The sequence below is a fragment of the Hyla sarda genome, chromosome 10, assembly GCF_029499605.1.
Source record: "Hyla sarda isolate aHylSar1 chromosome 10, aHylSar1.hap1, whole genome shotgun sequence".
Lineage (NCBI taxonomy): Eukaryota > Metazoa > Chordata > Amphibia > Anura > Hylidae > Hyla > Hyla sarda.
In genome coordinates, this window is record NC_079198.1 from 71916655 (window position 1) to 71930451 (window position 13797).

Sequence of the window (13797 nt, forward strand, 5' to 3'; positions counted from 1 at the left end):
GTATATGAACTGCACACAGGAAGCTTAGATACCTTAATATAACTCAGACTGCGTATCACCATAACAGATACCACTTCCAGTGTGAAAACTGAACAGATGGCTGGAGCTCTGTATACCATTGACCAGTGAATATAAAACATCACCTGAATTATACACTTACAGCATATTAGAAGAAAATGAATACTACTACTACTAAATAATAAAAATAATTATATATATATATATATATATATATATATATATATGTGTGTGTGTGTGTGTATGTTACATAGTAACATGGTTTATCTCATGACATGTGGCATATGTCAGGGGGATATAAGGCAGAAAGTGAACCCCCAGTTCTTTAATACAATGTGTTGGATTGGGGCGATATTATTGTATTCCTGGTTCACCTTCTAGTAATCCTTATGGGGGAGATTTATCAAAACCTGTGTAGAGGAAGAGTGTTGCAGTTGCCCATAGCAACCAATCAGATTGCTTCTTTCATTTTTCACAGGCATCTTTAGAAATGAAAGAAGCGATCTGATTGGTTGCCATGAGCAACTGCACCACTCTTCCTCTGCACAGGTTTTGATACATCTCCCCCAATGATTATGTGTTGTAGCTCTGGTTCTGCAATCTAAAAAAAGATAACTTTCTTAGTGCCGTTTGAGAGCCTGTTTTATGTATTAAAGTTTGTCATATTGTATAAGTTTACTTTATAACAGAGGCTGGAGTATTAGCCCTTAGAGAAAACCTTTTTTCCATTTTTCCGTGTTTGTTTGTTTCCTCCTTGCCTTTTAATAACCATAAGTCCTTAAATTTTTCAGTTACAGACCCATAGGTTTGTGTGACCCACTGTACTTTCTAATGACATCACTCATTTTACCACATCATTTTTGACAAAGCCAAAAAATAATAAAAAATAAATAAATAATATATATATACATCGACCTACGATGGCCCTGCATGTTGAAGGCAGCATCAACATACGATGCTTTTGTATGTCGGGGCCATCGCATAAACGGCTATCCGGCAGTGCTGACTGCTTCAGCTGCCACCGGATAGCCGTTTACGATGCCCCTTGTGGTCCGCTGACGATCACCTACCTGTCCTCGGGGCTCCGGCGCATCCTCTTCAGGATCCCCTGCATCGTCGGAGCTCTCCATCGACGTCATCACGTCGCTGCGCACGCCGTCCTGTCATCCAATAGGATCGGCGTGCATAGCGACGTGATGGCAGCGACGGAGAGCGAGGATGCCGGGGAAGCAGAGGCCTTGCCGGAGCGTCGGGGACACCACAAGGACGTGATGGATGGCGGCATCCCGGGCAGCGGTGACGAGCGGTGACGGTCCGGAGCGGCGGGGACAGGTGAATACAACTTCCTCTAACAGTGGTCTTCAACCTGCGGACCTCCAGATGTTGCAAAACTACAACTCCCAGCATGCCCGGACAGCCGTTGGCCGCAGGTTGTAGACCACTGTCCTATACTTTACATTGCACGGATCCCTCAACATACGATGGGTTCAACAAACGATGGTTCATTTGGAACGGATTACCATCGTATGTAGAGGGACCACTGTATATATATATATATATATATATATATATATATATATATATTTGTGGGGGGAAAGTGAAAAAAAAACTGCAATTTAAAAAATTTAGGGGGGGGGGGTTCACATTTTTACGCAGTACACTTAATGGTTAAAATGAAATCTTTATTCTATAGGTCACTACATTTACAACAATACCCTTTTCATATCGATTTTGTTTTTTATTTTACTACTTTTAAAGAATTATAACTTTTTGTAAGAAAATATGTATCCTTAAAATTGTCATTTTGGCCCCTATACCACTTTTATTTTTCCATATACATGGCTTTTTGAAGGCTCATTTTTTGTACCGTGATCTGTAGTTTTTTTTATTGGTACCATTTTTGCTTCGATGAGACTTTTTTTTTTTTTTATGACTTTTTATTCATTTTTTCTGCTATATGAAGTGACAAACAATCATCAATTCTGGACTTTTGATATTTTTTTTGGTGTATAACATTCACCATTACCACCGTCTAAAGGTTAAGGATAACACTCACAAGACAGCATTTATGCTTGGTTATCAAGTTAGATTTAACTTTTTCATTGATATCAGTTTAGGATACATAATACCTTTCTTTTTGTTGTTGTGGGGAATTAAAGGGGTACTACCGTGGCAAACTTTTTTTTTTAAATCAACTGGTGCCAGAAAGATAAACAGATTTGTAAATTACTTCTATTAAAAAAACCTTAATTCTTCCAGTACTTATTAGCTGCTGAATACTACAGAGGAAATGGTTTTCTTTTTGAACCACAGAGCTGTCTGCTGAATCACGAGCACAGTGCTCTCTGCTGACATCTCTGTCCATTTTAGGAACTGTCCAGAGTAGGAGAAAATCTCCATAGCAAACATATGCTGCTCTGGACAGTTCCTAAAATGGACCGAGATGTCAGCAGAGAGCACTGTGGTCATGATATCAGCAGAGAGCTCTGTGTTCCAAAAAGAAAACCATTTCCTCTGTAGTATACAGACCCTAAAAAGTACTGGAAAGGTTAAGATTTTTTAATAGAAGTAATTTACAAATCTGTTTAACTTTCTTCACCAGTTGATTTAAAAAAAAAAAAAAAAAGTTTTACCCCTTTACCCCTTTACCCAAAAAAAAAAAAAACCCTGCTCTTCTGAAATGTGTGTTACTTTTACAGTATTCAGTGGTCCCCAACCTGCGGACCTCCAGATGTTGCAAAACTACAACTCCCAGCATGCCCGGACAGCCGATGGCTGTAACAAACCCCCTCCTCATGTAATCTCTTTACTACTGTGGTGACACGCTGTAACAAATCTCCTTCCATGTAATTACCTTATTGGGGTGACATGTGACATGTGTCCTCAAGCTCAGCCCCGCCTCCTCCAAGCATTCCACAGGTCCTTCAACCACGATCTAAGCTCCGCCCCCAACATGTGATGGTGACATCATCACAGGTCCTACATCTCCAGCATCTAGCAGTCTGGGCTGGGGGAGGAGACGGAGGGAGGGTAAGAATAATTCAGAGGTCGGTCCTGCAGGACTAGTGTAACAGGGACTGCGTTCCTCCTCTGGAAAATGCAAAGGAACGCCGTTCCTGTGCGTTCCTGCAGGACTCGAGCCCTGCTTGTATCCATTTGACAACTTTCCATCAGGATCCATTTTTTTCACGGACATTTTTCAAGACAGTCACATTTTTCTGTCCTGTTAAAAAAGTTTCTTAATAAAACCTGCAACCGACTTAACCTGATCAATAGGATGAAAACTAGTATGACAGAAAAAACAGACAGCTCATTTTAAAAAGCTTCCTTTTGTTTCCTTTTAAAAATGAGGCTTTTTTCAAAGGAATAACATTTTTTTTAAATGTTTCACCCAGATGTACACATGATGTTAACCTAGCCTTACTCATTCAGGCAAAACAACTTACATTTCAATAATGCTTTCCAATGTATTATTGTTCAGTGCATAAATCCATATACAATAAGCACCCCCTAGTGGCAGCAGCAGGAAGACAAACTTTTATCAACTAGCTTCATAGCTGTGTGAGTAATAGGGGCAAGCTTGGGAAGGAGGTGAAGTTTTTAGTGCCCATATGCCTCTGTCTAAGCTGTTCAGAAAAAACCTAGGGCAGATTTCCTATTGCAAATATGGCAGTTTTCTGGAATTGTTTACATGAAAAAAACTTGGACCACATGTGTGATGTGTTTTAGGCATTTTTTTAGACACTTTTGTGCCTAACTCAATATGAGGTGTGGCTTAGTAGTAAGAGGTGTGGCCTATAGACAAAGGAGCAGGGATTTTGGGCATCTAGTCTAAGTTTACCCCAGTTTACCCTGAGTAAAATGAATAAATTCTTTCCTATATGTCAACACTAGAGGAGGCTTCCTACCCGTGCAGAGAGCTCCCTCTATTGGCAGCTATAGGGAGACATAATTTTTTTTTATTATTAGAGGGGTACTCTGGAAGAAATTTTTTTTTCCTAAATGAACTGGTGCCAGAAAGCTGTACAGACTTGTAAATTACCTCTATTTGAATGTCTATTTGTATGTCCTGGAGAAAGTCATGAAGTCTTTCCAGTCAGACACGGTGCTCTCTGCTGCCACCTCTGTCCATGTCATGAACTGTCCAGAGCAGGTTTGCTATTGAGATTTTTTCTCCTGCTCTGGACAGTTCCTGACAAAGACAGAGGTGGCAGCAGAGAGCAACCATGTCTGACTGGTAAGAATATGACTTCCTCCAGGACATTCAGCAGCAGAGATTTTTTTTTTATAGAAATAAATCACAAATCTATATAACTTTTTGACAACAGTTTATTTGCAAACCTTCTTTTTCTCTGGAGTAGCCCTTTAAATTGATGGCTGTTTAAAGAGATGCAGGGGATTTAGAACTTATTAACCCCTTAAACATAACATGATTACAAAATGATATAATATTAACCTGAATCCACCTCAGACCACCATGGTTATCAGATTTATACCTTTTATTACCATACATCACGAGGGATTCTAGGCATTGACCTCTAAACCACTCTCTAGACTACTGTGAATATTACAGAAATACTGTCGCTAAGCCTTAAACCCTGTATAAAAATGAGCAAATCCATGCAGAATGTCAGTGGTCATGACTGCCCAATTTTATGACTCCATTAAGGACACCAACATATTTGAAATCCCCTTTTATATGCTGCTGGTAGCCCCACATCTTATGAATGTTACTGGAGGTCCTCCGAATCGGAGATATAAAAGACATAGCTATGCTCATGGGGCAAACATTTTCTAGTCTTTCTGTCATTAATCCCATTAAAGAACATTATAGTCATTCCTTCTACAGCCTGGCTGCTTACAGGGAGCAATAGACTGTGGTCACCTGCACAGCAAGCATAGAAAGTACTGACTTAGGGTACATGCACACCACGTTTTTGCAATACATTTTCCGTATCAGGTTTTTGATGAAAAACAGATTCCTCAAAACTGGACTAAACTGTATCAAAACTTGTGTACAAATTTGAACCCATATACAGTTTAAAACCATATACGGTTTGAAAAATGATGTCCGGTTGCATCCATTTATTAAGAAAAAAACGTATACGTTCTTAACTTTTCACTCCATTTTGAATAAAGTTTCACTTGTTTGATTGAAATTCCAATAAAAAAACTGTGCAAAGTCAAAAACCGGACGGTGAAAACCGGATGGAACCATACGCACATACAGTTCTGTACGGTTCCCATTGACTCCCATGTTAAATATAACTGTATACGGTTTAGTACAGTTTTTCACCCGGACCAAAAAACGTGGTAGACTAGGGTTTTGGGTACGGGTAAAAAAAACAGACAAAACCGTATAAGACGCAAAACGGACTAAACCGGATGATGCAGTTGACATACGGTTTACAATGTTAAGTCAATGCATACGGTTTTCTATACAGTTCCGTATGGTTTTTAACTTGAAACCGTATACGGTAACTGTATAACAAAATCGTGGTGTGCATGCACCCCTAGTTGGCAAAACATAACCTTAGTTTGTCCATTTAGTAAAACTGTACTGAGTGTGACCTACTAAGAAATAATGTTAGTATTAACTATTTATGTCAGTGTTTCCCAACCAGAGTGCCTCCAGCTGTTTCAAAACTACAACGCCCAGCATGCCTAGACAGCCGAAGGCTGTCTGGGCATGCTGGGCGTTGTAGTTTTGAAACAGCTGGAGGCACCCTGGTTGGGAAACACTGATCTATGTATAAAGTAGTAGCTGTACTTACCCCTGGACTATGATCTAGCAGCTCCTGTCTATGGACTTGTCTTCAGTGCACCACACACATATCTAAATCCAGAACTCCCTACTAGTCACAGCCAAACTCTTCATACAGCTTTAATCCTCCAGCCTGTCCTGACATAACTCCAGGTCTGCTCTAGTCACTCTATGGATGTCCCCAGCTTCTTCTCTCTCTCTCTCTCTCTCTCTCTCTCTCTCTCTCTCTGTCTCTCTCTCTCTGTCATTTCTTTCAAAATCTGACTCCAGGACTTTTCTCCCTGTCCCTCCTCCCTTCCTCCTCCTCTCCCTGTCCCATGTGCTACTAACCCTCCCTCCCTCTCTCTATTCTTTGCATCTATCATCTCTACATTTTCTGTCTTTTCTTATGACATTACATGCATCTTTACTTCTATGTTATTGATTGACGAATTTGTTTCTTCAATATCGAGTGATGGAGCGGAGTGTTAGCGTAGCATGGGGTATGGTGTAAAGCTTAGGGAACCTGTGCTGTATATTGTACTGTCACACTTTGTGTGATTGTAATTTATTGTACCACTTGTAATGACGACTGAATGATGAATAAAGCTTTTTCAATACCTTTACTTCTATATTACTAAGGTATATGCTCTATAGCTACATTTAGAGGATGCACTAAAATGCATTTATGCTTTTTACCTAGAATGGTTCTGAATATGGATAATGGTCTTGCAGCAAGCTGTCTGCAGTTTGTCTATCCTGCATTAGACCGCTAGAGCTGAATGTTGTCATTTAACTCTTGGGGGAATGCGTTGCATGTTCATGGAGTTCATGCAGTTCTATGTAAATCCACAGCTGGAATATGGTAGGGAACACGGAGAGTTCCGTTCAATGACAAACTCAATTTTACTGCATCTGGCAATCTCAGCTCTACTACATTTGTATTAATTGCCTAATACTCAGTCTTATTTATTCAAGTGTATCTGGTAATAAGTAAGTATGCGTCACTTTGATACTTGTTTATTTATATGAATATTTGTAAATATAGGAAACTGTGATAAAGAGAGTATTGTACATGAATGTTATGTGCTGGTATATTAGTATATTAGTATGCATTTTGCTGTACTGTTATCATAGCGTTGTGCATCTCTTTTTTTCATATACTGTGTGTTCCCGCATTGAAGTCACTGCATTGTATAGTGATGGAGAGTATCTCCTACTCTGATACAGAAGAATCTGCAGACAGGGGCAGAGGCAGGGCTTAGTACTCTCTCCTCCCCCATTAAAACTGCAGAGATGAGAAGTCAGCAGTAGTGTATCTGCACATGGGAAGCAGTCCAGGGATAGAAAGAGGAGGAGAGGTGACAGGAGAGAAGAGGGGAGAAGGTGGGGGGAGTACAGACACCCTACACTGTACTAACACAAGCAGGTAAGTGGACAATGTGCTGATCACATAGGGAGAGGGTAACCCGGGGGCATGCAGCTTATAGGTTTAGTATGCACTGATTCCAATTACTATGAGGTTGGGATGTATGCACTTTTTACTTATTTGTATTTGGCTTAATCAGGTCTTAAGAGACTGCCACATCATCTGCCTTGGGTAGCTAATGACCCTACCTTTGCCCCTAAGGGTTGTCGCTGCCCATTCTCTTCATTACATGAGGGCATGTAGTGGCAAAGAGGTGACTACAAGTTACTGACAAGATGAAGAATATTAATTTGATCACACGCTCTTCTGTCTCCTCAAGCTTATCATCACGGCTCTTCCCTGGCATTTCGTTTCTCAACTTCTTTACTCCCCTGATAGAAAATGCCTGCGGGACCCCCGTGGGAACGTGAATTATTCCCCTGTATACGTCAGTCATGGCTCATTGTGACCCTAGGTAAGTGTCATCATTGCTTTTAATAAGGCGTATAGTCTGCTAACTTCCTTTACTGCTTAGCAACATTATCTCTTTAGGATGTGCTATGGGATAAAAGGAAAGTTACATTGTCTATAGATTTCCATTAGTGCTGGGATCATGTGCCTGTGCAGAGTGTGCTGCCAGGATGGTGCTGTATAGGCTTTACTGTCATAGAATACAGCTGAGTATCTAAAGTGTATCCGAATGTGATCCTCACCTCAGCACACACTGTACACACTAAATACCAGTCAGACACTGCAGGGGGACTGCAGAAATTAGGAAGTACAAGAGGGTGTGGTGTGGGTTACTTGGGTTGTGTTGATATAATGCAGGTCTGACATTTTTGTCTAGCTTGCAAAATTCTGTACAGATCTGGGACATTTTTAGGGGGAAAAAATAAAAGTGAACAGATTATTTGTGTCTCCTGTCAATGACTCAGCACAAAGCGCCAAAAACTGCAGGCTGAGTCAGCAATAAGCAATTCTGTCACTTGTCATAGGAGTCCGCTACCTGCCGACTGTCTCCATAGCCCCAGGAGACTCAAATCCTTTACCTTGATGAGGACGATAAAATTCATGCAGCATACTTTTTGTAGACTCAAAAGTAATAATGTATTCTTTACTAACATTCAAAGACTTATTTATCACATCCCAAAGTAGGGAGTACTGTAACACTGAGCAAGGGTTTTCTGTGATGTATAAATCCTTCTACTAGACCTGGGATATATACGTAGAGAGTTATGCAGCAATCCTATCCACAAGGCAGACTCCTACTAATGGATGAAACAAGTAGACAAACAACCCTACTCCTCCTCCAGTCTCGAAGGTCACCTCTTAGGAACTCAACTTTAACACAAAAACCTAAGAGCTCTATTGTCTGATGCTTCCACTTCAGCAAAAAAACTATCATATCTCAGCTTCCTTAGTGTGCTATACATGGAGTGGGATATTGACGTAGTCTGGAATTTTAGCTTTCGAAAAATTGGATAAGTGGTGAAGGAGCCACATAGTGCAGAATAAAATGGTTCTCCCATCTGGTGCTACTGTAGTTTACACTCCTACCCTATACAAGGGTGGGCCAATTTGGTTTGTATTGGGTCCCTGTCAATAGCATATATGAAGCAAAATGTTTGAAGCAGGACCACAGCTGGATACAAGGGGGTATGTGAAAGTAAATAGGTTAAAACTTTCATTTAGTGTGCAAAAATGGAAGAAATTAGAGAGGGTCATAAAGCTCCAATGTTAAAGTATTAACATTATGTTTTCTAGGGGGCTCTGAAAGCGAAGCAAAAGAAAGACCCATATAGATATTTCATATATAAGTGATTAGGCCTTATTAATAATCTGGTTTGTGTGTGTGATAACAAGGATTATGAAAATGGACATGTACATAATCTGTGTAAATGAAGTGTGGGACCTCAGAATCATTTCTGACAGTGGGCGGAGGTAAACCCAGTCCACTACTGTGAATGATTATATTAATGTACAATTTTGTAGTTAAATTGGTCATGTTGGGACATTTACCTTTCTAACATATGGCTGAGGGTGGTGTAAAAGAAAAAAAAATCAGACTCATCTCTCCTGAATCTCATGCATAGCTCCTAGTCTGCCATCATATGATTCCTGGTCATCTCTGTTTCTTCCTATTTAAGAGATGAGCCATCTTAACCTGGCTGAGCACATAGTTTCTGCTGAGACGGCTCATCTCAGAAGCAGGAGGAAGTGGTGATGAGTGTGGACCAGATGACCTCACAGAGAACTGCGGGGAATCAGGGATGTGAGTATGATCTGTATTTTGAGTAAAGAAGTAAGCTACATGTGGTGAGTGCCATTGGATTTATTGCTACTTGGGGGGAATTTATTGCTACTTGGGGGAAATGCTTCTTTTGCAGTAGTCCATGCTTTTGAAGCCTGCAAAATTCAAGCATACAATCTGGAAATTGGGTTAATATAGTTACTGGTAGACTACTGTATGTTGGTACCATTAAAGTGAATGGGTTTGCCAGTATATGTTGGCATGAATTGCTGCGGTTTTCCTGACATATTCCAGGGACATGCAGCCCGAATATGAAAGTGACACACAGCCTAATTGTGAGAAAATGCAAAATGCCACATCTGGAAAATGCTGTCATGTTGTATAACTGTAGCTAAAGTGCAGGGGAAATAATAATATGTGTGGTTGTGAGTGAATAGCTTCCCATTCATTAACACCGTGCATCTGGCTACGGTAAAATGGGATTTAGGATTAACACAATGTATAATGTAGTTTCACTTATCAGTACACAAATGCAGTTGCTGAATACACTTATTGACACTCCTCATTATAATGGGGAAGTAGGCATCACAAAATATAGGGCCTTTCCCTATGCAATAAACATGTATGACTGTTATTTGTATATTGTAGATGAGTAACCACTGGTCACTTATGTTATGTTGTTTATCATATTGACTATAAATAAGCTCTATGATGGGTATTCTGTCTAACATCACCCAACACAGCCTATTTGAAGCAGCAACACGTGTAGGGCATGTGTTTCCTATGTTATAGATAAGACATAGATGTAAGGCATGGGCTGCCCTGCTGTCATTAGTCTCTTGAAGATACCTAATGCTGGGACCCCACTGATCCTGAGGTCAATTATCCCCGGTATGAATGGAGCAGTGGCGGCAGTGATGGTGTACATGCTTGACCACTCCTTCATTTATTCTATATGGTACTTCTGAACTTGGCCATGTTTCTATGTCTCATAGAAAGTAATAGCCAAGCAGGTATGCCACGGTTCCATTTACTCAGGGGACAATTGACTTCCATTCTCAGAATCGGTGGTAGTACCAGCATTAGGACACCAACTAATATGTCCTATCCTGTGGATAGGGGAATCACTTTTAATCTTGGAATAACCCATTTAACTCTATGTGCTGCTATATGGAGTTTTGCACATTGCTGTGCCTTGTGCACGAGACATAATTCTCCAATGTTCATCTGTAGCCCCATTTCAGTGGTTTTATCATGTATAAAGTGTAATAATTAATGCAATGATTTATTAACAGCATTTTCTATACAGGTAGTGAGATTAAAGGGGTTATCCAACATAAGGTGATTTTAGTACGTACCTGCCAGACAGTAATGGACATGCATAGGAAGAATCAGCGTTTACCTTGGGTCTAAATGGCTATGTTGTGAGATTACCATAAAGCTATGGCTATCTTTTTGTGAACTGGCTATTTCCTGTTGGAATTTTCTCCCTTCAACTACAAGTCCCAGAATTCCTTGTTTGTAAGTGTGCTCTCTTCAGTGCAATAGAGCAGTATTTTCTAACCAGGGTTCCTTCATCTGTTGCAAAACTAAAATTCCTTGCAGAATGATCTCCCTCCTACCCAGCAGTCGCTCCACCCACTGAAGCAGGACAGGCTCCCTGTCATCACCTGACTAGTGATTTAATGTCTTGCGCCGCACTGCAACCTGGGAAAACCTTAGACCACACTCATTTCATATGCTGTTAAAAATAAACTTTAGGGCAAAAATCACAGAATTGTGAGATCACCATCACAGGTGCAGACACTATATTATGAACTACACTAACTTTACAGCCCCTGTAGCATAGTCAAATAAAAAAAATGTCATTCCATTCACACCTGATCTCTTGAAGAGGGCCTCAGAATAAAGGCTCTGGTCCTGTATACCATGGTCAGATAGAAGAGAAATACTTTCCCAATAGCTGTTATCTTCTTTCTTCAGAAATGAATCCTGCATTTGGTAATAGCGCCAATGTGAACAGGTGCAAGGAATTTCTCACCCTTATCTCTTTTAATTGTAAAGATTCAAGAAATAGGTATATATGTTAACATTAGAAAGAGATGGTTTTGTATATACCTTAATCAGAACATCCTGATGGTTAACTATAGATAGAAAAATTCTCTTCTAAGTATACTAAGCAAAAAAAAGGAAAAGTCCGCTCACCTCTCCATGCGAGTTGTAGCTGCCATGATTCCTTATTGCTCCAGGTGCTGTCAGGACGTTGCTGCCGTGGACAAAGTACATAGTAGAAAGGAGTAACTCACTTGGAGTGAAGATCCCTCAGCAGCACTTTCAGACACAACAGAAGATATAAAACACAAGCTTTTATTTTGTCTAATTAAAAACATCAGGGTAGCAAATCATGTTAAAAACATGGACCGACGCGTTTCGGCTGTGTAGCCTTTCTCAAGGTCTGAATAAAGGCTACACAGCCGAAACGCGTTGGTCCATGTTTTTAACATGATTTGCTACCCTGATGTTTTTTAAGAAGACAAAATAAAAGCTTGTGTTTTATATCTACTGATGTGTCTGGAAGTGCTGAGGGATCTTCACTCCAAGTGAGTTACTGCTTTCTTCTGAGTATGTTGGGGATGTGACTTTATTGTAAGGAATCTGTATTGGGTTAGGTATTGAAGTTCAGAACCTTGAAAAATGGTATATCCCAATGGGTACTACCCATGGGTACTACCCATTGGGATATACCGTTTTTCGAGGTTCTGATCAGCAATCCGTCCTGTATGGAGAATTGGGACTTACCCTTCATCAAAATTCGTAATTCTAGGTATTGAAGTTGACAAAGGACAAATACATCCTTAAAGTATGTTATCACATAACATGGAGAAGTGGTGTACCATGCATAGAAGAGACGTGGTCTCATAATAAAGGTCAATATGGACCGCCGTTGTGGTGTAGATTTACCAGACTTACAGAGAAGGCCTGGTCTTTGTTTCCCCTCTGCACCCTTTCCTTGACCTTTGGCCAATCCCTATTAGTTGTTTACAAGAAAGGCAGAGGCTTTGGAAAGGAAAGACCTGCAGTGGGGGGGTGTAGACAACCAGAGCTGGGCCTCTTGATTCTATTCCATTGGCCCTATAGCAACTGTATGAACTGCCTCTATGTACATATATGTAAACCCTTGCATAGTGACATGGCAGTAGGTCACATCATGGTGTCTTTAACTTGACTGATGTCCAAAAGTATATATTGTACTGAAATCCTCAACTGCAGCAAACTGGTTTTGATCCGTCCCTTTGCTTAGACTTTGATGTCACATATGAGTTGTGTTTCATAGGTTTGAAGGTCCTAGTTCTGGGTGCATGGAGTACTACTAAAGTCAGGCATGACAGAAGATCTGGATTTGGATGGGGCGTCCATTTAAAAAAAACGTTTGACCAAATAGAGAGATGAAAAACCAAAGATGCATAAATGTAAACAAAATCATCTTTTGCTCGGTCAGATCCTTTTATCACATTGCTAGCATCTGAAAGCACAAAATATAGGTAGCAATACATATACTGCACATTATGAATAAAGTTTTACTTGTCTGATTGAAATTCCAAGAAAAAAATTGTGCAAAGTCAAAAACCGTATGGTGAATACTGGATGGAACACATACAGTTTTGTCCGGTTCCCATTGACTCCCATGTTAAAAAAAAAAAAAAAAAACGTATACGTTTCAATACGGTTTTTCATCCAAACGAAAAACCGTGGTAGGCTACGGTTTTAGGTACGGGAAAAAAAAACTGACAAAACCGTACAGGATGCAAAACTGACAAACAACTGATGCATCTTTTGGCATACAGTTTTCAATGGAGAGTCAATGCATAGGGATTTCAATACAGTTCCGTACGGTTTTCAAATTGAAAACGTATACAGGAACTGTATTGCAAAAACGTGGTGTGAACCCAGCCTTAGCTGAGGTGCAGTGAGGTCAAGTCCGGAGAGAGTGTCTAGTGTCCTAAGGAGGCCTAAAGTCTACCACGCAGCCATGAATCCACAAGTCCACTACCCCACTAGTGAAAGTCAAAACCTGGTAAGCTACAAACAGTGTGAAGTCTGTCTAGTCAGTCTCAGTCAAGTCAGTCAAGATCAATCTGTGTCAAGTCAGCATGGCCCTGCATTAAATTGTCCAAGTCCACTACATGTCCCAGCAAGCCCTGAAGTCTCTGAAGTCACTGGTCACCTCCTTGGGCCTAGCCAAGCTGTTAAGACTGTTACATCTGTCTGACTCAGTAAAGATGCCGTTGTTCCATTACTTGGCGTCAGAGTCATTATTTGCCCCTGTACCTAGCCCAGGATCCAGCAGTATACCTTTGGGTGGTGTAGAGGTTAAAC

General features: G+C 40.4%; 1 protein-coding gene and 1 long non-coding RNA gene across 2 annotated transcripts in view; one reads left to right on the forward strand and one right to left on the reverse strand.

Annotated features, from left to right (window-relative positions):
* Nucleotides 1-5983, reverse strand: part of LOC130293730 (uncharacterized) — a 66866-nt gene extending 60883 nt beyond the window's left edge. The window contains exon 1 of the long non-coding RNA XR_008848275.1: nt 5793-5983. This is a non-coding gene — a long non-coding RNA (uncharacterized LOC130293730). The remainder of the gene's footprint in view (nt 1-5792) is intronic.
* Nucleotides 5984-7033: 1050 nt separating this feature from the next.
* SCN4B (sodium voltage-gated channel beta subunit 4) overlaps nt 7034-13797 on the forward strand; it is a 67855-nt gene continuing 61091 nt past the window's right edge. Inside the window, exons 1-2 of the mRNA XM_056542765.1 lie at nt 7034-7190; nt 7510-7644. Of these exons, the coding sequence (XP_056398740.1) occupies nt 7572-7644 (73 nt within the window). The 5' untranslated portion in view covers nt 7034-7190; nt 7510-7571. The remainder of the gene's footprint in view (nt 7191-7509; nt 7645-13797) is intronic.